The sequence below is a fragment of the Oncorhynchus gorbuscha genome, unplaced genomic scaffold (genome assembly GCF_021184085.1).
Source record: "Oncorhynchus gorbuscha isolate QuinsamMale2020 ecotype Even-year unplaced genomic scaffold, OgorEven_v1.0 Un_scaffold_1402, whole genome shotgun sequence".
Lineage (NCBI taxonomy): Eukaryota > Metazoa > Chordata > Actinopteri > Salmoniformes > Salmonidae > Oncorhynchus > Oncorhynchus gorbuscha.
Window position 1 is genome coordinate 67,350 of NW_025746188.1, and position 27,690 is coordinate 95,039.

A 27,690-nucleotide genomic window follows, 5' to 3' on the forward strand; every position below is an offset into this window, starting at 1 on the left:
ACCTGACTCCATTACGTCAACCTGACTCCATTACACCAATCTGACTCCATTACACCAATCTGACTCCATTACCCATTACGTCAACCTGACTCCATTATGTCAACCTGACTCCATTACGTCAACCTGACTCCATTACGTCAACCGGACTCCATTACGTCAGTCAGCCTGACTCCATTACACCAACCGGACTCCATTACACCAACCTGACTCCATTACGTCAACCTGACTCCATTACGTCAACCTGACTCCATTACGTCAACCTGACTCCATTACGCCAACCGGACTCCATTACGTCAGCCTGACTTCATTACGTCAGTCAGCCTGACTCCATTACACCAACCTGACTCCATTACACCAACCGGACTCCATTACACCAACCTGACTCCATTACACCAACCGGACTCCATTCCGCCAACCTGACTCCATTACGTCAACCTGACTCCATTACACCGACCGGACTCCATTACATCAACCTGACTCCATTACGTGGTAGAAAGCTGAGCTGCCCAGAAAATATCACACCTCTTGTCGGATCAGTCAATCGCTGATGAAAATATTGTCTGTGGTATTCAAAAGTCTTCCGTCAGCTTGGTTGTTCTCTTCAGCTGTCGTTTTGGTATTTCAATAGAGGCCCCCATCCCCTCTTCTCTTTCAACTCTGCAGCAGTTGACCATGAAGAGACAGTTTTGACGACATTAGAGATCTAATGGAGAACAGGATTTATAAGACTCCTTGATTACTTTCAAGAGGTGTGTATTACTAAGCATCAGTTTGACCTTGTCAAGTGTTAGGGAGGGAGAGACAGACAGGGAGAGGGACAAGGAGAGGGACAAGGAGAGGGACACGGAGAGGGACACGGAGAGGGACACGGAGAGAGACAGGGAGAGGGACACGGAGAGGGACACGGAGAGGGACACGGAGAGGGACAGGGAGAGGGACAGGGAGAGGGACACAGAGGGACAGGGAGAGGGACACAGGGAGGGACACAGGGAGGGACACAGGGAGAGAGACAGGGAGAGGGACACGGAGAGGGACACAGAGAGGGACACGGAGAGGGACACGGAGAGGGACACGGAGAGGGACACGGAGAGAGACACGGAGAGGGACACGGAGAGGGACACGGAGAGAGACATGGAGAGGGACACGGAGAGGGACACAGAGAGGGACACAGAGAGGGACACAGAGAGACTGGGAGAGAGACAGGGAGAGGGCCACGGAGAGAGGGGGAGAGAGACGGAGAGAGGGGGAGAGAGACGGAGAGGGCCACGGAGAGAGACAGGGAGAGGGACACGGAGAGAGGGACACGGAGAGGGACAGGGCGAGAGGGACACGGAGACACGCAGAGAGAGACACAGACGCAGAGAGAGACAGACAGACAGCAGATAAAGTATTAGAACACACTACATTCCATTGGAGCTCCGCTGACTAAAATGGAGAGTCAGGCAGAAATGGTCTCTGTGGAAACACTGGATGTGTCCCAAATGTCACCCTGGTTCCATAGGGCTCTGGTCAAAAGTAGGGCACTTCATAGGGAATAGGGCTCTGGTCAAAAGTAGGGCACTTCATAGGGAATAGGGCTCTGGTCTATAGTTGTGTACTATATAGGGAATAGGGCTCTGGTCTATTCCCTATATAGTACACTACTATAGACCAGAGCCCTATTCCCTATATAGTGCACTACTTTAGACCAGAGCCCTATTCTCTATATAGTACACTACTTTAGACCAGAGCCCTATTCCCTATATAGTGCACTACTTTAGACCAGAGCCCTATTCCCTATATAGTGCACTACTTTAGACCAGAGCCCTATTCTCTATATAGTACACTACTATAGACCAGAGCCCTATTCCCTATATAGTGCACTACTATAGACCAGAGCCCTATTCCCTATATAGTGCACTACTATAGACCAGAGCCCTATTCCCTATATAGTGCACTACTTTAGACCAGAGCCCTATTCTCTATATAGTGCACTACTTTAGACCAGAGCCCTATTCTCTATATAGTACACTACTATAGACCAGAGCCCTATTCCCTATATAGTGCACTACTATAGACCAGAGCCCTATTCCCTATATAGTGCACTACTATAGACCAGAGCCCTATTCCCTATATAGTACACTACTATAGACCAGAGCCCTATTCCCTATATAGTGCACTACTATAGACCAGAGCCCTATTCCCTATATAGTGCACTACTTTAGACCAGAGCCCTATTCTCTATATACTGCACTACTTTAGACCAGAGCCCTATTCTCTATATAGTACACTACTATAGACCAGAGCCCTATTCCCTATATAGTGCACTACTTTAGACCAGAACCCTATTCCCTATGTAGTTCACTACTTTAAACCAGAGCCCTAGTTTTATTTTCAGCCTGATCTTTCTGTACGTTGCGCTGCTCTACTCTACCTGAGCTGGCATCTGGCTAAACATATTCATCATCTCTCTCTCTCTCTCTCTCTCTCTCTCTCTCTCTCTCTCTCTCTCTCTCTCTCTCTCTCTCTCTCTCTCTCTCTCTCTCTCTCTCTCTCTCTCTCTCTCTCTCTCTCTCTCTCTCTCTCTCTCTCTCTCTCCTCCATCATCAGTTGACCTCATTCTGAGGGTGTGTGCAGTATACTGAGGCATTGTAATCAGCTTCATATCTCCAGCTCTGACTCTGAGTAATATATCTGTGCGCCGATGAGCGTTGAGCTGTGCTCTCTCTCTCTCTCTCTATTTCTCTCTCTCTCTCTCTCTCTCTCTCTCTCTCTCTCTCTCTCTCTCTCTCTCTCTCTCTCTCTCTCTCTCTCTCTCTCTCTCTCTCTCTCTCTCTCTCTCTCTCTCTCTCTCTCTCTCTCTCTCTCTGTCTCTGTCTCTCTCTCTGTCTCTCTGTCTCTCTGTCTCTCTCTCTCTCTCTCTCTGTCCCTGTGTGACACATGATACTGTGCTACAGTAGCTAACTCCGCCAGCCCTGACTGAGGTTATAGAGGCCATTATCAATACAACCTCACAACACGGTGCAGAGCGTTCAGTCTGGCTGCTGCGGGGGGGGGGGGGGGGCAGAAAGACCCCCGGCTCCGCTAAAACCACTGACGAATACGTGCTGTTGTTCAAGGGTTGGTTAAATAAATGTTTTGACTATTTGGTTTTAATATCATCACCTCTTGAAGAGCGGAGGCACAACGACACATTCCCCTTTCTACCGCGTTGACTTCTATCATCAGAGTTATACAGGAAGTGACTGCGTGCTTTTTCATGATCAGTTAACCTCAATTGATCGTTTATTTTCAGATGCACTAAAATATTCAAAAGTATGTGGACACCCCCTTCAAAATGAGTGGATTCGGGCTATTTCAGCCACAACCGTTGCTGAAAGGTGTATCAAATCGAGCACACGGCCATGCGATCTCCATAGACAAACATTAGCTGTAGAAGGTCCTTACTGGCCACCCCTCAGATATGTTCCTGTCAGATGGTTCCAGCAGCTATGGCAGATGTGTAACCAGGCCAGCTCAGTACAGCTCAGCTCGGCTCGGTTTGGCTCGTCTTATCACTGTGGAAAGGGTGTCGGTGTGTGCATGTTAAATGACCCGGTCAGCATGAACATCTGTGTGTCCACTGGGTGCTTGGTCCCATTGTCTGGATCGGTTTGTGTCACCCTCCTCTGGTGTACTGAACTGGTTTGCCAAGCTTTTAGAGTCTGTATTTATCTGTACCTGAGATAACAGATATCTCTCGTTGAATAGAACCAATCGCATTCTATTCTAACATTCTATTCTAACATTCTGTTCTGTGGATTAGAATGTTCCATGCTGGAATGTGACCACGGGAAATAGAAGACATTTGTATGGCCAGCGGGGTTCAGTTGAGAGGCTGCTGGGGTTTAGTTGACAGGCTGCTGGGGTTTAGTTGAGAGGCTGCTGGGGTTTAGTTGAGAGGCTGCTGGGGTTTAGTTGAGAGGCTGCTGGGTTTCAGTTGAGAGGCTGCTGGGGTTCAGTTGAGAGGCTGCTGGGGTTTAGTTGAGAGGCTGCTGGGGTTTAGTTGAGAGGCTGCTGGGTTTCAGTTGAGAGGCTGCTGGGGTTTAGTTGAGAGGCTGCTGGGTTTCAGTTGAGAGGCTGCTGGGGTTCAGTTGAGAGGCTGCTGGGGTTTAGTTGAGAGGCTGCTGGGGTTTAGTTGAGAGGCTGCTGGGGTTCAGTTGAGAGGCTGCTGGGGTTTAGTTGAGAGGCTGCTGGGGTTTAGTTGAGAGGCTGCTGGGGTTTAGTTGAGAGGCTGCTGGGGTTTAGTTGAGAGGCTGCTGGGGTTTAGTTGAGAGGCTGCTGGGGTTCAGTTGAGAGGCTGCTGGGGTTTAGTTGAGAGGCTGCTGGGGTTTAGTTGAGGCTGCTGGGGGTTTAGTTGAGAGGCTGCTGGGGTTTAGTTGAGAGGCTGCTGGGGGTTTAGTTGAGGATGCTGGGGGTTTAGTTGAGAGGCTGCTGGGGTTTAGTTGAGAGGCTGCTGGGGTTTAGTTGAGAGGCTGCTGGGGTTTAGTTGAGAGGCTGCTGGGTTTTAGTTGAGAGGCTGCTGGGGTTCAGTTGAGAGGCTGCTGGGGATCAGTTGAGAGGCTGCTGGGGTTCAGTTGAGAGGCTGCAGGGTAGCGGGAGTAAGACCTGTAGGTTTAGAAGGAGTGAGACCTGTAGGGAATGAGACCTGTAGGTTTAGAAGGAGTGAGACCTGTAGGTTTAGAGGGAGTGAGACCTGTAGGTTTAGAAGGAGTGAGACCTGTAGGTTTAGAAGGAGTGAGACCTGTAGGGAATGAGACCTGTAGGTTTAGAAGGAGTGAGACCTGTAGGGAGTGAGACCTGTAGGTTTAGAAGGAGTGAGACCTGTAGGTTTAGAAGGAGTGAGACCTGTAGGGAATGAGACCTGTAGGTTTAGAAGGAGTGAGACCTGTAGGGAATGAGACCTGTAGGTTTAGAGGGAGTGAGACCTGTAGGTTTAGAGGGAGTGAGACCTGTAGGTTTAGAGGGAGTGAGACCTGTAGGTTTAGAGGGAGTGAGACCTGTAGGGAATGAGACCTGTAGGTTTAGGAGTGAGACCTGTAGGTTTAGAGGGAGTGAGACCTGTAGGTTTAGGAGTGAGACCTGTAGGTTTAGAGGGAATGAGACCTGTAGGTTTAGAAGGAGTGAGACCTGTAGGTTTAGAAGGAGTGAGACCTGTAGGTTTAGAAGGAGTGAGACCTGTAGGGAATGAGACCTGTAGGTTTAGAGGGAGTGAGACCTGTAGGTTTAGAAGGAGTGAGACTTGTAGGTTTAGAGGGAGTGAGACCTGTAGGTTTAGAGGGAGTGAGACCTGTAGGTTTAGAGGGAGTGAGACCTGTAGGTTTAGAGGGAATGAGACCTGTAGGTTTAGAGGGAATGAGACCTGTAGGTTTGTTTAGAGGGAGTGAGACCTGTAGGTTTGTTTAGAGGGAGTGAGACCTGTAGGTTTGTTTAGAGGGAGTGAGACCTGTAGGTTTGTTTAGAGGGAGTGAGACCTGTAGGTTTAGAGGGAGTGAGACCTGTAGGTTTAGAGGGAGTGAGACCTGTAGGTTTAGAGGGAGTGAGACCTGTAGGTTTGTTTAGAGGGAGTGAGACCTGTAGGTTTGTTTAGAGGGAGTGAGACCTGTAGGTTTGTTTAGAGGGAGTGAGACCTGTAGGTTTGTTTAGAGGGAGTGAGACCTGTAGGTTTGTTTAGAGGGAGTGAGACCTGTAGGTTTGTTTAGAGGGAGTGAGACCTGTAGGTTTGTTTAGAGGGAGTGAGACCTGTAGGTTTGTTTAGAGGGAGTGAGACCTGTAGGTTTGTTTAGAGGGAGTGAGACCTGTAGGTTTGTTTAGAGGGAGTGAGACCTGTAGGTTTGTTTAGAGGGAGTGAGGCCTGTAGGTTTAGAGGGAGTGAGACCTGTAGGTTTAGAGGGAGTGAGACCTGTAGGTTTAGAGGGAGTGAGACCTGTAGGTTTAGAAGGAGTGAGACCTGTAGGTTTAGAGGGAGTGAGACCTGTAGGTTTAGAGGGAGTGAGACCTGTAGGTTTAGAGGGAGTGAGACCTGTAGGTTTAGAGGGAGTGAGACCTGTAGGTTTAGAGGGAGTGAGACCTGTAGGTTTAGAAGGAGTGAGACCTGTAGGTTTAGAGGGAGTGAGACCTGTAGGTTTAGAGGGAGTGAGACCTGTAGGTTTAGAAGGAGTGAGACCTGTAGGTTTAGAGGGAGTGAGACCTGTAGGTTTAGAGGGAGTGAGACCTGTAGGTTTAGAGGGAGTGAGACCTGTAGGTTTAGAGGGAGTGAGACCTGTAGGTTTAGAGGGAGTGAGACCTGTAGGTTTAGAGGGAGTGAGACCTGTAGGTTTAGAAGGAGTGAGACCTGTAGGTTTAGAGGGAGTGAGACCTGTAGGTTTAGAGGGAGTGAGTGAGACCTGTAGGTTTAGAGGGAGTGAGACCTGTAGGTTTAGAGGGAGTGAGACCTGTAGGTTTAGAAGGAGTGAGACCTGTAGGTTTAGAAGGAGTGAGACCTGTAGGTTTAGAGGGAGTGAGACCTGTAGGTTTAGAGGGAGTGAGACCTGTAGGTTTAGAAGGAGTGAGACCTGTAGGTTTAGAAGGAGTGAGACCTGTAGGTTTAGAGGGAGTGAGACCTGTAGGTGTAGAGGGAGTGAGACCTGTAGGTGTAGAGAGAGAATGAATAAAGACAGCCTCACATTTGAGCTCTGCGTGTATCATGGTGATCCTTCAGGAGGGAAACCGAGGTTGACAGCTTAAACTCTGCTTTACTAAACCTGTCCCGGTGGCTTTACACGGGTCAGTTCCTGCTATCCCCCAAACACCATGTTAATCTCCTCTCAGGCTGAATACCCCCAACCCCTCTACCTCAAACGGGTCAGAGACCTCAGAGAAAACACACCACCTTTCCTCTTAATAAGACAAGCTACATATTCCATTCCCTTTAAGTGATCCGGACAGGGACAACTGGTCCTGAATCAGCACTGCTTCTACTACTGAGCTGTTGTGTGAATACATATGGGCCCAGACCTTTAAGTGATCCGGACAGGGACAACTGATCCTAAATCAGCACCGCTTCTACTACTGAGCTGTTGTGTGAATACATATCAGCCCAGAAACCAATGCCACCTTTTCTGTCAAATGACCGACATGGTCCATTTAAGTGAGGTCTGTGAATACATTTAAGTGAGATCTGAACACATTTAAGTGAGGTCTGTGTAGACATTTAAGTGAGGTCTGTGAACACATTTAAGTGAGATCTGAACACATTTAAGTGAGGTCTGTGTAGACATTTAAGTGAGGTCTGTGAACACATTTAAGTGAGATCTGAACACATTTAAGTGAGGTCTGTGAAGACATTTAAGTGAGGTCTGTGAACACATTTAAGTGAGGTCTGTGAACACATTTAAGTGAGGTCTGTGAACACATTTAAGTGAGGTCTCTGAACACATTTAAGTGAGGTCTGTGAACACATTTAAGTGAGGTCTGAACACATTTAAGTGAGGTCTGTGAACACATTTAAGTGAGGTCTGTGAACACATTTAAGTGAGGTCTGAACACATTTAAGTGAGGTCTGTGAACACATTTAAGTGAGGTCTGTGAACACATTTAAGTGAGGTCTGTGAACACATTTAAGTGAGGTCTGTGAAGACATTTAAGTGAGGTCTGTGAACACATTTAAGTGAGGTCTGTGAAGACATTTAAGTGAGGTCTGTGAACACATTTAAGTGAGGTCTGTGAACACATTTAAGTGAGGTCTGTGAACACATTTAAGTGAGGTCTGAACACATTTAAGTGAGGTCTGTGAACACATTTAAGTGAGGTCTGTGAAGACATTTAAGTGAGGTCTGAACACATTTAAGTGAGGTCTGTGAAGACATTTAAGTGAGGTCTGAACACATTTAAGTGAGACCTGAACACATTTAAGTGAGGTCTGTGAAGACATTTAAGTGAGGTCTGAACACATTTAAGTGAGACCTGAACACATTTAAGTGAGGTCTGAACACATTTAAGTGAGGTCTGAACACATTTAAGTGAGGTCTGAACACATTTAAGTGAGGTCTGTGAACACATTTAAGTGAGGTCTGTGAAGACATTTAAGTGAGGTCTGTGAAGACATTTAAGTGAGGTCTGTGAAGACATTTAAGTGAGGTCTGTGAAGACATTTAAGTGAGGTCTGTGAACACATTTAAGTGAGGTCTGTGAACACATTTAAGTGAGGTCTGTGAAGACATTTAAGTGAGGTCTGTGAAGACATTTAAGTGAGGTCTGAACACATTTAAGTGAGGTCTGAACACATTTAAGTGAGGTCTGTGAACACATTTAAGTGAGGTCTGTGAACACATTTAAGTGAGGTCTGAACACATTTAAGTGAGGTCTGTGAAGACATTTAAGTGAGGTCTGAACACATGGGTACTGTGTGTGTGTGTGTGGTCTGTTTTCTACTGCTAGGTGCTTTGTCCCAGTGTATGAATGTAAATCATAAAGACATCTACAGAGTTCAGTATCACATGGACAGGGGTCATGGTACCGTAAGCCTCTCTCTCTCTCTCTCTCTCTCTTTATAGTAGGAGCTGGCTAGAAGGTAAACTGCTGGTCTCTATTGAGATGTGTTGTATAGGAAAGCAGGCAGCAATAGTAGGGATCAGTGAGCTGATCGAAAGCAGGCGGACACACACACACACACACACACACACACACACACACACACACACACACACACACACACACACACACACACACACACACACACACACACACACACACACACACACACACACACACACACACACACACACACACACACACACACACACACACACACACACACACACACAGAAAGGAGGCTCCTCAGCAGCATGCCAGTTTATTCCTGCCCTTCTGTGAGGACGACCTGAGGCTGTTTCCTGACAGGAATTAACCAACACTAGTAATGTAGTGTTCAGTAAATAATGTACACAGATATACAGTGCCTTGCGAAAGTATTCGGCCCCCTTGAACTTTGCGACCTTTTGCCACATTTCAGGCTTCAAACATAAAGATATAAAACTGTATTTTTTTGTGAAGAATCAACAACAAGTGGGACACAATCATGAAGTGGAACGACATTTATTGGATATTTCAAACTTTTTTAACAAATCAAAAACTGAAAAATTGGGCGTGCAAAATTATTATTGTGTTGTAGGTTAGGTTGAACTCTACAGCTGTGTTGTTGTGGATTGTGTTGTAGGTTAGGTTGAACTCTACAGCTGTGTTGTCTGACAGTGGATTGTGTTGTAGGTTAGGTTGAACTCTACAGCTGTGTTGTCTGACAGTGGATTGTGTTGTAGGTTAGGTTGAACTCTACAGCTGTGTTGTCTGACAGTGGATTGTGTTGTAGGTTAGGTTGAACTCTACAGCTGTGTTGTCTGACAGTGGATTGTGTTGTAGGTTAGGTTGAACTCTACAGCTGTGTTGTTGTGGATTGTGTTGTAGGTTAGGTTGAACTCTACAGCTGTGTTGTCTGACAGTGGATTGTGTTGTAGGTTAGGTTGAACTCTACAGCTGTGTTGTCTGACAGTGGATTGTGTTGTAGGTTAGGTTGAACTCTACAGCTGTGTTGTTGTGGATTGTTTTGTGTGCTTCCATTAAGATCAAACCTTGCGTCCCAAATGGCAGGATATTCCCTATATAGTTCCCTACTTTTGACCAGAACCCTTTTAGGTTCTAGATAACACCATTTGTAAGGAGGAGAGACTTGGCTGTCTGAATACTGTAGAGGAGGATGCTGAAACGAAGCTGTGTTTCTGAAACCCTGGTTCTGTCCTTGGTACACTTTGAGGCACAGCCGTGGGCTTAGACAGGGTCTCTCACAGGGTTGGGGAAGGGGGCAGACAAAAGCCCCACTTTCTTTTTCTCCATTGGAGGGCCAAGACCCCAACTTAACTCTTAACACTGTTTCCACACACCAACAACCTGCCTCGCAGAGGATCTAGAGAGTAACCTTACGCCGTATCCCTCCGCTCTGTATTCTGGTGCGTTCTTCATGCCTGGGCAAGTGTGTATTTTAGGTTCTGTTCTCGGCTGCCTGGTCTTATACCCAGGACGTGTGGGTGTGTTGAGACAACTGGGGGTGTGGCTGTGAAACACTTCCTGTTAGTACACACCCTGTCACACCCTGTGTGTGTGTGTGTGTGTGTGTGTGTGTGTGTGTGTGTGTGTGTGTGTGTGTGTGTGTGTGTGTGTGTGTGTGTGTGTGTGTGTGTGTGTGTGTGTGTGTGTGTGTGTGTGTGTGTGTGTGTGTGTGTGTGTGTGTGTGTGTGTGTGTGTGTTTGCGTAAGCCTCAAGGCAAGATGCAAGGCAACACCTCACTGATAACCAGTCACCACCAGGACATTACAGGAAGGACAGAGAGGTTATAATTAGCATGTTTCTTGTAGCTGGGTGTTGCCAGTGTTTTCCATAGCACCATAAAGCTACCTCTGATTAGCATGTAGCTGGGTGTTGACAGCACCATGATTAGCATGTGGGTGTTGCTACCTCTGATTAGCATGTAGCTGGGTGTTGACAGTGTTTTCCATAGCACCATAAAGCTACCTCTGATTAGCATGTAGCTGGGTGTTGACAGTGTTTACCACAGAACCATAAAGCTACCTCTGATTAGCATGTAGCTGGGTGTTGACAGTGTTTACCACAGAACCATAAAGCTACCTCTGATTAGCATGTAGCTGGGTGTTGACAGTGTTTACCACAGAACCATAAAGCTACCTCTGATTTGCATGTAGCTGGGTGTTGACAGTGTTTACCACAGAACCATAAAGCTACCTGATTAGCAAGCTGGGTGTTGACAGTGTTTACCACATCACCTGATTATTTGCATGTAGCTGGGTGTTGACAGTGTTTACCACAGAACCATAAAGCTACCTCTGATTAGCATGTAGCTGGGTGTTGACAGTGTTTACCACAGCACCATGAAGCATGTAGCTGGGTGTTGACAGTGTTTACCACAGCACCATAAAGCTACCTCTGATTAGCATGTAGCTGGGTGTTGACAGTGTTTACCACAGCACCATAAAGCTACCTCTGATTAGCATGTAGCTGGGTGTTGACAGTGTTTACCACAGCACCATAGCTGGGTGTTGAAGTTTACCACAGCACCACCTCTGATTAGCATGTAGCTGGGTGTTGACAGTGTTTACCACAGCACCATAAAGCTACCTCTGATTAGCATGTTTCAGAGATACTGTTGTTTTGCCAGTTGTAAAGCAAAAAAGTTGTGTGACACAAAGCCAACGGTCTGACATGTCATCATCATCATCATCATCAACAACAACAAACGTACCAGTTAAAGGTACGAGTCATTAGTGTGATTTGCAGATTACAGGAAGATAGTTAGATGGCATTGTCCTCCTCTTCAGCGAGCCCGACCTTCTACAGAACTCAGACGATGAGTCATTAGTGTGATTTAGATAGTTAGATGGCATTGTCCTCCTCTTCAGCGAGCCCGACCTTCTACAGAACTCAGACGATGAGTCATTAGTGTGATTTAGAGTTAGATGGCATTGTCCTCCTCTTCAGCTGTTGAGCCCGACCTTCTACAGAACTCAAACGATGAGTCATTAACAGACTTTGATTACTTCTGTTGAAGGTCTTTGAATTTCTTTAAGATTTTTGGAAATAATAACTTAATTAAAAAAAAAATATATATATATTCTGCCTGACGGAGCAGATGTGATGTCATCGGTTCTTCTGCTGTTTGTTGCCGTGCAACCGTGGTAATTATTATCGTTCATAGCCCCACCAAAAACACACATGGCAGTGTGTCAAGTAACGATCAGGGCACATTTTGGTATGAATTGCTTTGCAAAAATGTTTGATTGTAATTGGAAACATTTCTCTCAGAAAGAGTTCCTGTCCTATCAAAGCTCTTAACTTCAAAACGGAGAGGAAAATATAACTACAGGCTTCTGTCTGTCTGTATATTACTGTTGTAGTGAAACATTAACTAGTCTTCTGTCTGTCTGTCTGTATATTACTGTTGTTGTTGTTGTAGTGAAACATTAACTAGTCTTCTGTCGGTCTGTATATTACTATTGTTGTTGTAGTGAAACATTAACTAGTCTTCTGTCTGTCTGTATATTACTATTGTTGTTGTAGTGAAACATTAACTAGTCTTCTGTCTGTCTGTATATTACTGTTGTTGTTGTTGTAGTGAAACATTAACTAGTCTTCTGTCTGTCTGTATATTACTGTTGTTGTTGTTGTAGTGAAACATTAACTAGTCTTCTGTCTGTCTGTATATTACTGTTGTTGTTGTTGTAGTGAAACATTAACTAGTCTTCTGTCTGTCTGTATATTACTGTTGTTGTAGTGAAACATTAACTAGTCTTCTGTCTGTCTGTATATTACTGTTGTTGTAGTGAAACATTAACTAGTCTTCTGTCTGTCTGTCTGTATATTACTGTTGTTGTTGTTGTAGTGAAACATTAACTAGTCTTCTGTCTGTCTGTATATTACTATTGTTGTTGTAGTGAAACATTAACTAGTCTTCTGTCTGTCTGTATATTACTGTTGTTGTAGTGAAACATTAACTAGTCTTCTGTCTGTCTGTATATTACTGTTGTTGTAGTGAAACATTAACTAGTCTTCTGTCTGTCTGTATATTACTGTTGTTGTTGTTGTAGTGAAACATTAACTAGTCTTCTGTCTGTCTGTATATTACTGTTGTTGTTGTTGTAGTGAAACATTAACTAGTCTTCTGTATGTCTGTATATTACTGTTGTTGTAGTGAAACATTAACTAGTCTTCTGTCTGTCTGTATATTACTGTTGTTGTAGTGAAACATTAACTAGTCTTCTGTCTGTCTGTATATTACTATTGTTGTTGTAGTGAAACATTAACTAGTCTTCTGTCTGTCTGTATATTACTATTGTTGTTGTAGTGAAACATTAACTAGTCTTCTGTCTGTCTGTATATTACTATTGTTGTTGTAGTGAAACATTAACTAGTCTTCTGTCTGTCTGTATATTACTGTTGTTGTTGTTGTAGTGAAACATTAACTAGTCTTCTGTCTGTCTGTATATTACTGTTGTTGTTGTTGTAGTGAAACATTAACTAGTCTTCTGTCTGTCTGTATATTACTGTTGTTGTTGTTGTAGTGAAACATTAACTAGTCTTCTGTCTGTCTGTATATTACTGTTGTTGTAGTGAAACATTAACTAGTCTTCTGTCTGTCTGTATATTACTGTTGTTGTTGTTGTAGTGAAACATTAACTAGTCTTCTGTCTGTCTGTATATTACTGTTGTTGTTGTTGTAGTGAAACATTAACTAGTCTTCTGTCTGTCTGTATATTACTGTTGTTGTTGTAGTGAAACATTAACTAGTCTTCTGTCTGTCTGTATATTACTGTTGTTGTTGTTGTAGTGAAACATTAACTAGTCTTCTGTCTGTCTGTATATTACTGTTGTTGTTGTTGTAGTGAAACATTAACTAGTCTTCTGTCTGTCTGTATATTACTGTTGTTGTTGTAGTGAAACATTAACTAGTCTTCTGTCTGTCTGTATATTACTGTTGTTGTAGTGAAACATTAACTAGTCTTCTGTCTGTCTGTATATTACTGTTGTTGTTGTAGTGAAACATTAACTAGTCTTCTGTCTGTCTGTGTATTATTGTTGTTGTTGTTGTAGTGAAACATTAACTAGTCTTCTGTCTGTCTGTATATTACTGTTGTTGTTGTTGTTGTAGTGAAACATTAACTAGTCTTCTGTCTGTCTGTATATTACTGTTGTTGTTGTTGTTGTAGTGAAACATTAACTAGTCTTCTGTCTGTCTGTATATTACTGTTGTTGTTGTTGTAGTGAAACATTAACTAGTCTTCTATCTGTCTGTGTATTACTGTTGTTGTAGTGAAACATTAACTAGTCTTCTATCTGTCTGTGTATTACTATTGTTGTTGTAGTGAAACATTAACTAGTCTTCTATCTGTCTGTATATTACTGTTGTTGTTGTTGTTGTAGTGAAACATTAACTAGTCTTCTATCTGTCTGTATATTACTGTTGTTGTTGTGAAACATTAACTAGTCTTCTATCTGTCTGTATATTACTGTTGTTGTTGTGAAACATACACTAGTCTTCTGTCTGTCTGTATATTACTGTTGTTGTTGTGAAACATTAACTAGTCTTCTGTCTGTCTGTGTATTACTGTTGTTGTAGTGAAACATTAACTAGTCTTCTGTCTGTCTGTGTATTACTGTTGTTGTAGTGAAACATTAACTAGTCTTCTATCTGTCTGTGTATTACTGTTGTTGTAGTGAAACATTAACTAGTCTTCTGTCTGTCTGTGTATTACTGTTGTTGTAGTGAAACATTAACTATTCTTCTGTCTGTCTGTCTGTGTATTACTGTTGTTGTAGTGAAACATTAACTAGTCTTCTATCTGTCTGTGTATTACTGTTGTTGTAGTGAAACATTAACTAGTCTTCTGTCTGTCTGTGTATTACTGTTGTTGTTGTAGTGAAACATTAACTAGTCTTCTGTCTGTCTGTGTATTACTGTTGTTGTTGTAGTGAAACATTAACTAGTCTTCTGTCTGTCTGTGTATTACTGTTGTTGTTGTTGTAGTGAAACATACACTAGTCTTCTGTCTGTCTGTGTATTATTGTTGTTGTTGTTGTAGTGAAACATTAACTAGTCTTCTGTCTGTCTGTATATTACTGTTGTTGTTGTAGTGAAACATTAACTAGTCTTCTATCTGTCTGTATATTACTGTTGTTGTTGTTGTTGTAGTGAAACATTAACTAGTCTTCTATCTGTCTGTATATTACTGTTGTTGTTGTGAAACATTAACTAGTCTTCTATCTGTCTGTATATTACTGTTGTTGTTGTGAAACATACACTAGTCTTCTGTCTGTCTGTATATTACTGTTGTTGTTGTGAAACATTAACTAGTCTTCTGTCTGTCTGTGTATTACTGTTGTTGTAGTGAAACATTAACTATTCTTCTGTCTGTCTGTCTGTGTATTACTGTTGTTGTAGTGAAACATTAACTAGTCTTCTATCTGTCTGTGTATTACTGTTGTTGTAGTGAAACATTAACTAGTCTTCTGTCTGTCTGTGTATTACTGTTGTTGTTGTAGTGAAACATTAACTAGTCTTCTGTCTGTCTGTGTATTACTGTTGTTGTTGTAGTGAAACATTAACTAGTCTTCTGTCTGTCTGTATATTACTGTTGTTGTTGTAGTGAAACATTAACTAGTCTTCTGTCTGTCTGTGTATTACTGTTGTTGTTGTAGTGAAACATTAACTAGTCTTCTGTCTGTCTGTATATTACTGTTGTTGTTGTAGTGAAACATTAACTAGTCTTCTGTCTGTCTGTGTATTACTGTTGTTGTTGTTGTAGTGAAACATTAACTAGTCTTCTGTCTGTCTGTGTATTACTGTTGTTGTTGTAGTGAAACATTAACTAGTCTTCTGTCTGTCTGTGTATTACTGTTGTTGTTGTAGTGAAACATTAACTAGTCTTCTGTCTGTCTGTGTATTACTGTTGTTGTTGTTGTAGTAGTGAAACATTAACTAGTCTTCTGTCTGTCTGTGTATTACTGTTGTTGTTGTAGTGAAACATTAACTAGTCTTCTGTCTGTCTGTGTATTACTGTTGTTGTTGTAGTGAAACATTAACTAGTCTTCTGTCTGTCTGTGTATTACTGTTGTTGTTGTTGTAGTGAAACATTAACTAGTCTTCTGTCTGTCTGTGTATTACTGTTGTTGTTGTAGTGAAACATTAACTAGTCTTCTGTCTGTCTGTGTATTACTGTTGTTGTTGTAGTGAAACATTAACTAGTCTTCTGTCTGTCTGTGTATTACTGTTGTTGTTGTTGTTGTAGTGAAACATTAACTAGTCTTCTGTCTGTCTGTGTATTACTGTTGTTGTTGTAGTGAAACATTAACTAGTCTTCTGTCTGTCTGTGTATTACTGTTGTTGTTGTTGTTGTAGTGAAACATTAACTAGTCTTCTGTCTGTCTGTGTATTACTGTTGTTGTTGTAGTGAAACATTAACCAGTATTACTGTTGTTGTTGTTGTTGTGAAACATTAACTAGTCTTCTGTCTGTCTGTGTATTACTGTTGTTGTTGTAGTGAAACATTAACTAGTCTTCTGTCTGTCTGTGTATTACTGTTGTTGTTGTAGTGAAACATTAACTAGTCTTCTGTCTGTCTGTGTATTACTGTTGTTGTTGTAGTGAAACATTAACTAGTCTTCTGTCTGTCTGTGTATTACTGTTGTTGTTGTAGTGAAACATTAACTAGTCTTCTGTCTGTCTGTATATTACTGTTGTTGTAGTGAAACATTAACTAGTCTTCTGTCTGTCTGTGTATTACTGTTGTTGTTGTAGTGAAACATTAACTAGTCTTCTGTCTGTCTGTGTATTACTGTTGTTGTTGTAGTGAAACATTAACTAGTCTTCTGTCTGTCTGTGTATTACTGTTGTTGTTGTTGTTGTAGTGAAACATTAACTAGTCTTCTGTCTGTCTGTGTATTACTGTTGTTGTTGTAGTGAAACATTAACTAGTCTTCTGTCTGTCTGTGTATTACTGTTGTTGTTGTAGTGAAACATTAACTAGTCTTCTGTCTGTCTGTGTATTACTGTTGTTGTTGTAGTGAAACATTAACTAGTCTTCTGTCTGTCTGTGTATTACTGTTGTTGTTGTAGTGAAACATTAACTAGTCTTCTGTCTGTCTGTGTATTACTGTTGTTGTTGTAGTGAAACATTAACTAGTCTTCTGTCTGTCTGTATATTACTGTTGTTGTAGTGAAACATTAACTAGTCTTCTGTCTGTCTGTGTATTACTGTTGTTGTTGTAGTGAAACATTAACTAGTCTTCTGTCTGTCTGTGTATTACTGTTGTTGTTGTAGTGAAACATTAACTAGTCTTCTGTCTGTCTGTATATTACTGTTGTTGTTGTTGTAGTGAAACATTAACTAGTCTTCTGTCTGTCTGTGTATTACTGTTGTTGTTGTTGTAGTGAAACATTAACTAGTCTTCTGTCTGTCTGTATATTACTGTTGTTGTTGTAGTGAAACATTAACTAGTCTTCTGTCTGTCTGTATATTACTGTTGTTGTAGTGAAACATTAACTAGTCTTCTGTCTGTCTGTATATTACTGTTGTTGTTGTAGTGAAACATTAACTAGTCTTCTGTCTGTCTGTGTATTACTGTTGTTGTAGTGAAACATTAACTAGTCTTCTGTCTGTCTGTGTGACCGTAGCTCCTTTTTTTATGTCTCTGTGTTAGGTTGGTCAGGGTGTGAGTTGGGGTGGGCATTCTATGTTTTGTATTTCTATGTGTTTGGCCTGGTATGGTTCCCAATCAGAGGCAGCTGTCAATCGTTGTCTCTGATTGAGAACCATACTTAGGCAGCCTGTTTTCACCCTTGAGTTGTGGGTAGTTGGTTTCTGTCTCTGTACCAGACAGGGCTGTTTCTGTCTCTGTACCAGACAGGGCTGTTTCTGTCTCTGTACCAGACAGGGCTGTTTCTGTCTCTGTACCAGACAGGGCTGTTTCTGTCTCTGTACCAGACAGGACTGTTTCTGTCTCTGTACCAGTCAGGGCTGTTTCTGTCTCTGTACCAGACAGGACTGTTTCTGTCTCTGTACCAGACAGGGCTGTTTCTGTCTCTGTACCAGACAGGGCTGTTTCTGTCTCTGTACCAGACAGGGCTGTTTCTGTCTCTGTACCAGACAGGGCTGTTTCTGTCTCTGTACCAGACAGGGTTGTTTCTGTCTCTGTACCAGACAGGACTGTTTCTGTCTCTGTACCAGACAGGGCTGTTTCTGTTTCTGTCTCTGTACCAGACAGGGCTGTTTCTGTCTCTGTACCAGACAAGGCTGTTTCTGTCTCTGTACCAGACAGGGCTGTTTCTGTCTCTGTACCAGACAGGACTGTTTCGTTTGTTCTGTTTTTGTTATTTTTGTTCTGGTGTTCAGTGTAATTATAAGATCATGAACACGCACTCCGCTGCATGTTGGTCCGATCCTTCCTACTCCTCCTCAGAAGAGGAAGACTACTATCATTACAGTCTGTCTGTATATTACTGTTGTTGCAGTGAACATTAACTATATCCATCTAGACCCATCTATATCCATCTAGACCCATATATATCCATCTAGACCCATCTATATCCATCTAGACCCATATATATCCATCTAGACCCATCTATATCCATCTAGACCCATATATATCCATCTAGACCCATCTATATCCATCTAGACCCATCTATATCCATCTAGACCCATATATATCCATCTAGGCCCATCTATATCCATCTATATCAATCTAGACCCATCTAGACCCATCTAGACCCATCTAGACCCATCAAGACCCATCTAGACCCATCTATACCATCTATACCCATCTATACCCATCTAGACCCATCTAGACCATCTAGACCCATCTATACCATCTAGACCCATCTATACCATCTAGACCCATCTATATCCATCTATATCCATCTAGACCCATCTACATCCATCTATACCCATCTAGACCCATCTATATCCATCTAGACCCATCTAGACCCATCTAGACCCATCTACACCCATCTATATCCATCTAATAATAATAATAATAATAATAATAATAATAATAATAATAACCCATCTAGACCCATCTAGACCCATCTAGACCCATCTATATCCATCTAGACCCATCTATATCCATCTAGACCCATCTAGACCCATCTATATCCATCTAGACCCATCTAGACCCATCTATATCCATCTAGACCCATCTAGACCCATCTAGACCCATCTAGACCCATCTAGACCCATCTACACCCATCTAGACCCATCTAGACCCATCTATATCCATCTACACCCATCTATATCCATCTAGACCCATCTAGACCCATCTATACCCATCTATACCCATCTAGACCCATCTAGACCCATCTATACCCATCTATACCCATCTAGACCCATCTATACCCATCTATATCCATCTAGACCCATCTATACCCATCTATACCCATCTATATCCATCTAGACCCATCTATACCCATCTATACCCATCTAGACCCATCTATACCCATCTATATCCATCTAGACCCATCTATATCCATCTATATCCATCTAGACCCATCTATACCCATCTAGACCCATCTATATCCATCTATATCCATCTAGACCCATCTATACCCATCTATATCCATCTAGACCCATCTAGACCCATCTATACCCATCTATACCCATCTATACCCATCTAGACCCATCTATACCCATCTATATCCATCTATATCCATCTAGACCCATCTACATCCATCTATACCCATCTATATCCATCTATATCCATCTAGACCCATCTATACCCATCTATACCCATCTATATCCATCATCAGGGTGACAGTATTTTAAATACACAGTGTGAAATGGGAAGTTGCCAGTGGTTCAACGTCTCTATAGCATGGGACAGCAGGGGTGGCTGAGTGTGTGTTTGATAGCTTGTGTGAGTGACTGTGTAACACCTGGTAGACGGCCAGGGATGGCCGTTCAACAGTCTGATGGTGATAGAAGCTGTTCAACAGTCTGATGGTGATAGAAGCTGTTCAACAGTCTGATGGTGATAGAAGCTGTTCAACAGTCTGATGGTCTGGTAATAGAGAGATGGAGGAAGAGAGGAGACAGCAGGAGACAGCAGGAGACAGCAGGAGACAGCCACATGGGTGTTTAGTGGGGATTTGGTGCCAGGTCGGGCTGGAGACTATGAGACTGACTCTCTCTCTCTCTGCCTTTCTCTCTGTCTTTCTCTCGGTCTCTCATATCTCTCTCTCCTCTCTCTCTGTCTCTCTGTGTCTCTCTCTCCCTCTCTCTCGCTGCCTTTCTCTCTGTCTTTCTCTCTGTCTCTCATATCTCTCTCTCCTCTCTGTCTCTGTCTCTGTCACTCTCCTTCTCTATCCTCTGCCAATATAAATTAAATCTCAGGCATTAGATGACAGCAGAAGTTTAGTTGTGTAGCTCTTAGCATCAGAAAATCAGAAAAGGGGGTATTTGTCTTGAATGGTCTTTTAATCCTTCCTTTGTCTCCTCTCTTCCTCCATCTATCTCTACCTCTTGTTTTTCATCCCTCTTATCAGTCTTTGATGTGTCTGGCCTCGTCCGTCTGACCTGGTCAAAATCAAAGAGGTGACAGTCTTTGATCTGTCTGGCCTCGTCCGTCTGACCTGGTCAAAATCAAAGAGGTGACAGTCTTTGATCTGTCTGGCCTCGTCCGTCTGACCTGGTCGAAGGAGAGAGGTGAAGGAGAGAGGTGAAGGAGAGAGTTGAAGGAGAGAGGTGAAGGAGAGAGGTGAAGGAGAGAGGTGAAGGAGAGAGGTGAAGGAGAGAGGCGAAGGAGAGAGGTGAAGGAGAGAGTTGAAGGAGAGAGGTGAAGGAGAGAGGCGAAGAGAGGCCAGAGTGGGTGGCAGAAAACTGTGTGTGTGGCTGGAACTCATGTCTATAGTGACTGGAACTCATGCCTATAGTGACTGGAACTCATGCCTATAGTGTCTGGAACTAATGCCTATAGTGACTGGAACTAATGCCTATAGTGGCTGGAACTAATGTCTATAGTGGCTGGAACTAATGCCTATAGTGACTGGAACTAATGCCTATAGTGGCTGGAACTAATGTCTATAGTGACTGGAACTAATGTCTATAGTGACTGGAACTAATGCCTATAGTGACTGGAACTAATGCCTATAGTGGCTGGAACTAATGTCTATAGTGACTGGAACTAATGTCTATAGTGGCTGGAACTAATGCCTATAGTGACTGGAACTAATGCCTATAGTGGCTGGAACTAATGCCTATAGTGACTGGAACTAATGCCTATAGTGGCTGGAACTAATGTCTATAGTGACTGGAACTAATGTCTATAGTGACTGGAACTAATGCCTATAGTGACTGGAACTAATGCCTATAGTGGCTGGAACTAATGCCTATAGTGTCTGGAACTAATGCCTATAGTGACTGGAACTAATGCCTATAGTGACTGGAACTCATGTCTATAGTGGCTGGAACTAATGTCTATAGTGACTGGAACTAATGTCTATAGTGGCTGGAACTAATGTCTATAGTGACTGGAACTCATGCCTATAGTGACTGGAACTAATGCCTATAGTGACTGGAACTAATGTCTATAGTGACTGGAACTCATGTCTATAGTGACTGGAACTAATGCCTATAGTGACTGGAACTAATGCCTATAGTGACTGGAACTAATGCCTATAGTGACTGGAACTCATGCCTATAGTGTCTGGAACTAATGCCTATAGTGACTGGAACTAATGCCTATAGTGGCTGGAACTAATGTCTATAGTGGCTGGAACTAATGCCTATAGTGACTGGAACTAATGCCTATAGTGGCTGGAACTAATGTCTATAGTGACTGGAACTAATGTCTATAGTGACTGGAACTAATGCCTATAGTGGCTGGAACTAATGTCTATAGTGACTGGAACTAATGTCTATAGTGACTGGAACTAATGCCTATAGTGACTGGAACTAATGCCTATAGTGGCTGGAACTAATGTCTATAGTGACTGGAACTAATGTCTATAGTGACTGGAACTAATGCCTATAGTGACTGGAACTAATGCCTATAGTGGCTGGAACTAATGTCTATAGTGACTGGAACTAATGTCTATAGTGACTGGAACTAATGCCTATAGTGGCTGGAACTAATGTCTATAGTGGCTGGAACTAATGCCTATAGTGACTGGAACTAATGCCTATAGTGGCTGGAACTAATGTCTATAGTGACTGGAACTAATGTCTATAGTGACTGGAACTAATACTATACATCTATAGTGACTGGAACTAATGTCTATAGTGACTGGAACTAATGTCTATAGTGACTGGAACTCATGTCTATAGTGACTGGAACTCATGTCTATAGTGACTGGAACTCATGTCTATAGTGACTGGAACTAATGTCTATAGTGACTGGAACTAATGTCTATAGTGACTGGAACTCATGTCTATAGTGGCTGGAACTAATGTCTATAGTGGCTGGAACTCATGTCTATAGTGACTGGAACTCATGTCTATAGTGACTGGAACTAATACTATACATCTATAGTGACTGGAACTCATGTCTATAGTGAGTGGAACTAATGTCTATAGTGACTGGAACTAATACTATACATCTATAGTGCCTGGAACTAATGTCTATAGTGACTGGAACTCATGTCTATAGTGACTGGAACTCATGTCTATAGTGACTGGAACTCATGTCTATAGTGACTGGAACTCATGTCTATAGTGACTGGAACTAATGTCTATAGTGACTGGAACTAATGTCTATAGTGACTGGAACTCATGTCTATAGTGACTGGAACTCATGTCTATAGTGACTGGAACTAATGTCTATAGTGACTGGAACTAATGTCTATAGTGACTGGAACTCATGTCTATAGTGGCTGGAACTAATGTCTATAGTGGCTGGAACTCATGTCTATAGTGACTGGAACTCATGTCTATAGTGACTGGAACTAATACTATACATCTATAGTGACTGGAACTCATGTCTATAGTGAGTGGAACTAATGTCTATAGTGACTGGAACTAATACTATACATCTATAGTGCCTGGAACTAATGTCTATAGTGACTGGAACTCATGTCTATAGTGACTGGAACTCATGTCTATAGTGACTGGAACTCATGTCTATAGTGACTGGAACTCATGTCTATAGTGACTGGAACTCATGTCTATAGTGGCTGGAACTCATGTCTATAGTGACTGGAACTCATGTCTATAGTGGCTGGAACTCATGTCTATAGTGGCTGGAACTCATATCTATAGTGACTGGAACTCATGTCTATAGTGACTGGAACTCATGTCTATAGTGAGTGGAACTAATGTTTATAGTGACTGGAACTAATGCCTATAGTGGCTGGAACTCATGTCTATAGTGAGTGGAACTAATGTTTATAGTGACTGGAACTAATGTCTATAGTGACTGGAACTAATGCCTATAGTGGCTGGAACTAATGTCTATAGTGACTGGAACTAATGCCTATAGTGGCTGGAACTAATGTCTATAGTGACTGGAACTAATGCCTATAGTGACTGGAACTAATGCCTATAGTGGCTGGAACTAATGTCTATAGTGACTGGAACTAATGCCTATAGTGGCTGGAACTAATGTCTATAGTGGCTGGAACTAATGCCTATAGTGACTGGAACTAATGCCTATAGTGGCTGGAACTAATGTCTATAGTGACTGGAACTAATGTCTATAGTGACTGGAACTAATACTATACATCTATAGTGACTGGAACTAATGTCTATAGTGACTGGAACTAATGTCTATAGTGACTGGAACTCATGTCTATAGTGACTGGAACTCATGTCTATAGTGACTGGAACTCATGTCTATAGTGACTGGAACTAATGTCTATAGTGACTGGAACTAATGTCTATAGTGACTGGAACTCATGTCTATAGTGGCTGGAACTAATGTCTATAGTGGCTGGAACTCATGTCTATAGTGACTGGAACTCATGTCTATAGTGACTGGAACTAATACTATACATCTATAGTGACTGGAACTCATGTCTATAGTGAGTGGAACTAATGTCTATAGTGACTGGAACTAATACTATACATCTATAGTGCCTGGAACTAATGTCTATAGTGACTGGAACTCATGTCTATAGTGACTGGAACTCATGTCTATAGTGACTGGAACTCATGTCTATAGTGACTGGAACTCATGTCTATAGTGACTGGAACTCATGTCTATAGTGGCTGGAACTCATGTCTATAGTGACTGGAACTCATGTCTATAGTGGCTGGAACTCATGTCTATAGTGGCTGGAACTCATATCTATAGTGACTGGAACTCATGTCTATAGTGACTGGAACTCATGTCTATAGTGAGTGGAACTAATGTTTATAGTGACTGGAACTAATACTATACATCTATAGTGACTGGAACTCATGTCTATAGTGACTGGAACTCATGTCTATAGTGACTGGAACTCATGTCTATAGTGACTGGAACTCATGTCTATAGTGACTGGAACTAATGTCTATAGTGACTGGAACTCATGTCTATAGTGACTGGAACTCATGTCTATAGTGACTGGAACTCATGTCTATAGTGACTGGAACTAATGTCTATAGTGACTGGAACTCATGTCTATAGTGGCTGGAACTCATGTCTATAGTGACTGGAACTAATACTATACATCTATAGTGACTGGAACTAATGTCTTTAGTGATTGGACCTAAAGCTTAATATTTTACAGATCTACAACTCAACAGTCCTTCTCTCTATAACTGAAACACAGCTCTCTGCAGTCCAATAAGTCACTTTATATATGACAGGCCATTGAACAATTCTGAAGTTATTACATTAGTTTACCATGTTATTCTCATGTTATTCTCATGCTATTACCATGTTATTACCATGTTATTACAATGTTATTACATGTTAGTTTACCATGTTATTACCATGTTAGTTTACCATGTTATTACCATGTTATTACCATGTTATTGCATGATAGTTTACCATGTTATTACCATGTTATTACCATGTTATTGCCATGATAGTTTACCATGTTATTACCATGTTATTACCACGTTATTGCCATGATAGTTTACCATGTTATTACCATGTTATTACCATGTTAGTTTACCATGTTATTACCATGTAAGTTTACCATGTTATTGCCATGTTAGTTTACCATGTTAGTTTACCATGTTATTACCATGTTAGTATACCATGTTATTACCATGTTAGTTTACCATGTTATTACCACGTTATTGCCATGATAGTTTACCATGTTATTGCCATGTTAGTTTACCATGTTATTGCCATGTTGTCCACCTGGACAAGAGGAATACCTATGTGAGAATGCTGTTCATCGACTACAGCTCGGCATTCAACACCATAGTACCCTCCAAGCTCGTCATCAAGCTCGAGACCCTGGGTCTCGACCTCGCCCTGTGCAACTGGGTACTGGACTTCCTGACGGGCCGCCCCAGGTGGTGAGGGTAGGCAACAACATCTCCTCCCCGCTGATCCTCAACACGGGGGCCCCACAAGGGTGCGTTCTGAGCCCTCTCCTGTACTCCCTGTTCACCCACGACTGCGTGGCCACGCACGCCTCCAACTCAATCATCAAGTTTGCGGACGACACAACAGTGGTAGGCTTGATTACCAACAACGACGAGACGGCCTACAGGGAGGAGGTGAGGGCCCTTGGAGTGTGGTGTCAGGAAAATAACCTCACACTCAACGTCAACAAAACTAAGGAGATGATTGTGGACTTCAGGAAACAGCAGAGGGAACACCCCCTATCCACATCGATGGAACAGTAGTGGAGAGGGTAGCTAGTTTTAAGTTCCTCGGCATACACATCACAGACAAACTGAATTGGTCCACTCACACTGACAGCGTCGTGAAGAAGGCGCAGCAGCGCCTATTCAACCTCAGGAGGCTGAAAAAATTCGTCTTGTCACCAAAATCACTCACAAACTTCTACAGATGCACAATCGAGAGCATCCTGGCGGGCTGTATCACCGCCTGGACGGGAACTGCTCCGCCCTCAACCGTAAGGCTCTCCAGAGGGTAGTGAGGACTGCACAAGGATCACTGGGGGCAAACTACCTGCCCTCCAGGACACCTACACCACCCGTTGTTACAGGAAGGCCATAAAGATCATCAAGGACATCAACCACCCGAACCACTGCCTGTTCACCCCGCTATCATCCAGAAGGCGAGGTCAGTACAGGTGCATCAAAGCTGGGACCGAGAGACTGAAAAACAGCTTCTATCTCAAGGCCATCAGACTGTTAAATAGCCACCACTAACATTGAGTGGCTGCTGCCAACACACTGTCATTGACACTGACCCAACTCCAGCCATTTTAATAATGGGAATTGATGGAAATGATGTAAATATATATATATATATATATATATCACTAGCCACTTTAAACAATGCTACCTTATATAATGTTACTTACCCTACATTATTCATCTCATATGCATATGTATATACTGTACTCTACAACATCGACTGCATCCTTATGTAAACACATGTATCACTAGCCACTTTAACTATGCCACTTTGTTTACTTTGTCTACACACTCATCTCATATGTATATACTGTACTCTGATACCATCTACTGTATGCTGCTCTGTACCATCACTCATTCATATATCCTTATGTACATGTTCCTTATCCCCTTACACTGTGTATAAGACAGTAGTTTTGGAATTGTTAGTTAGATTACTTGTTGGTTATTACTGCATTGTAGGAACTAGAAGCACAAGCATTTCGCTACACTCGCATTAACATCTGCTAACCATGTGTATGTGACAAATAAAATTTGATTTGATTTGATTTGATTTGATTTTAGTTTACCATGTTATTGCCATGTTAGTTTACCATGTTATTGCCATGTTAGTTTACCATGTTATTGCCATGTTAGTTTACCATGTTATTCCCATGTTAGTTTACCATGTTATTGCCATGTTAGTTTACCATGTTATTGCCATGTTAGTTTACCATGTTATTACCACGTTATTGCCACGTTATTACCATGTTATTACCACGTTATTGCCACGTTATTGCCACGTTATTACCACGTTATTACCACGTTATTGCCACGTTATTGCCACGTTATTGCCACGTTATTATTGCCTATTACCACGTTATTACCACGTTATTGCCACGTTATTGCCACGTTATTGCCACGTTATTGCCACGTTATTGCCACGTTATTGCCACGTTATTGCCACGTTATTGCCATGTTATTGCCATGTTAGTTTACCATGTTATTACCATGTTATTATCATGTTATTACCATTTTAGTTTACCATGTTATTCCCATGATAGGTTACGATGTTATTACATGATAGTTTACCATGTTATTACATGATAGTTTACCATGTTATTACCATGTTATTACCATGTTATTACATGTTATTACATGTTATTACATGTTATTACATGTTATTACATGATAGTTTACCATGTTATTCTCATCATAGGTTACCATGTTATTACATGATAGTTTACCATGTTATTACCAGATGTTGAGCTGGTTAGCTGACCCTGGCCTCCTCTGTCTCTCTCTACAGGGTGACACCAGACACAGTGAACGATGCGCGAATACAAGTTAGTCGTCCTGGGCTCTGGAGGCGTAGGCAAGTCTGCTCTGGTAAGTCTCCCTCTCTCTCCATCTGTCTTCAGTCTCTGACCCCCCCTTTGGGTTGCATAGGGCCGTAGGTTACCGAAATAGAACCTAGTTTCCTCCTACTGGTTTCTTAAGGCTGGAGTATTCAGTACAGTGCTTGGTTAAGTTCCATAGATTTCCTCGGGACCGGTGTTGGTCCATGGACCGGGGATTGAGAAACACTACTGGAACACAGCGTTTCTCCATCCTGGTCTTGGGGACCCAACGAGGGGCGCATGTCTCTGCCCCTCAACCTGGTCCTGGGGACCCAACGAACTGGGCGCATGTCTCTGCCCCACCAAGTACGAACACAGTAGATTCAACTCATTTACACTACTGGAGCACAGCGTTTGTCTCTGACCAGAGGAACTGGGTTGTATAGTCTCTGTCTCTGACCAGAGGAACTGGGTTGTATAGTCTCTGACCAGAGGAACTGGGTTGTATAGTCTCTGACCAGAGGGACTGGGTTGTATAGTCTCTGTCTCTGACCAGAGGAACT

General features: G+C 42.4%; 1 protein-coding gene across 1 annotated transcript in view; it reads left to right on the forward strand.

Annotated features, from left to right (window-relative positions):
- Positions 1–27,690, forward strand: part of LOC124022472 (ras-related protein Rap-1b) — a 131,411-nt gene that overhangs the window by 54,313 nt on the left and 49,408 nt on the right. The window contains exon 2 of the mRNA XM_046337388.1: positions 27,097–27,176. Coding sequence (XP_046193344.1) covers positions 27,120–27,176 — 57 coding nt within the window. The 5' untranslated portion in view covers positions 27,097–27,119. The remainder of the gene's footprint in view (positions 1–27,096; positions 27,177–27,690) is intronic.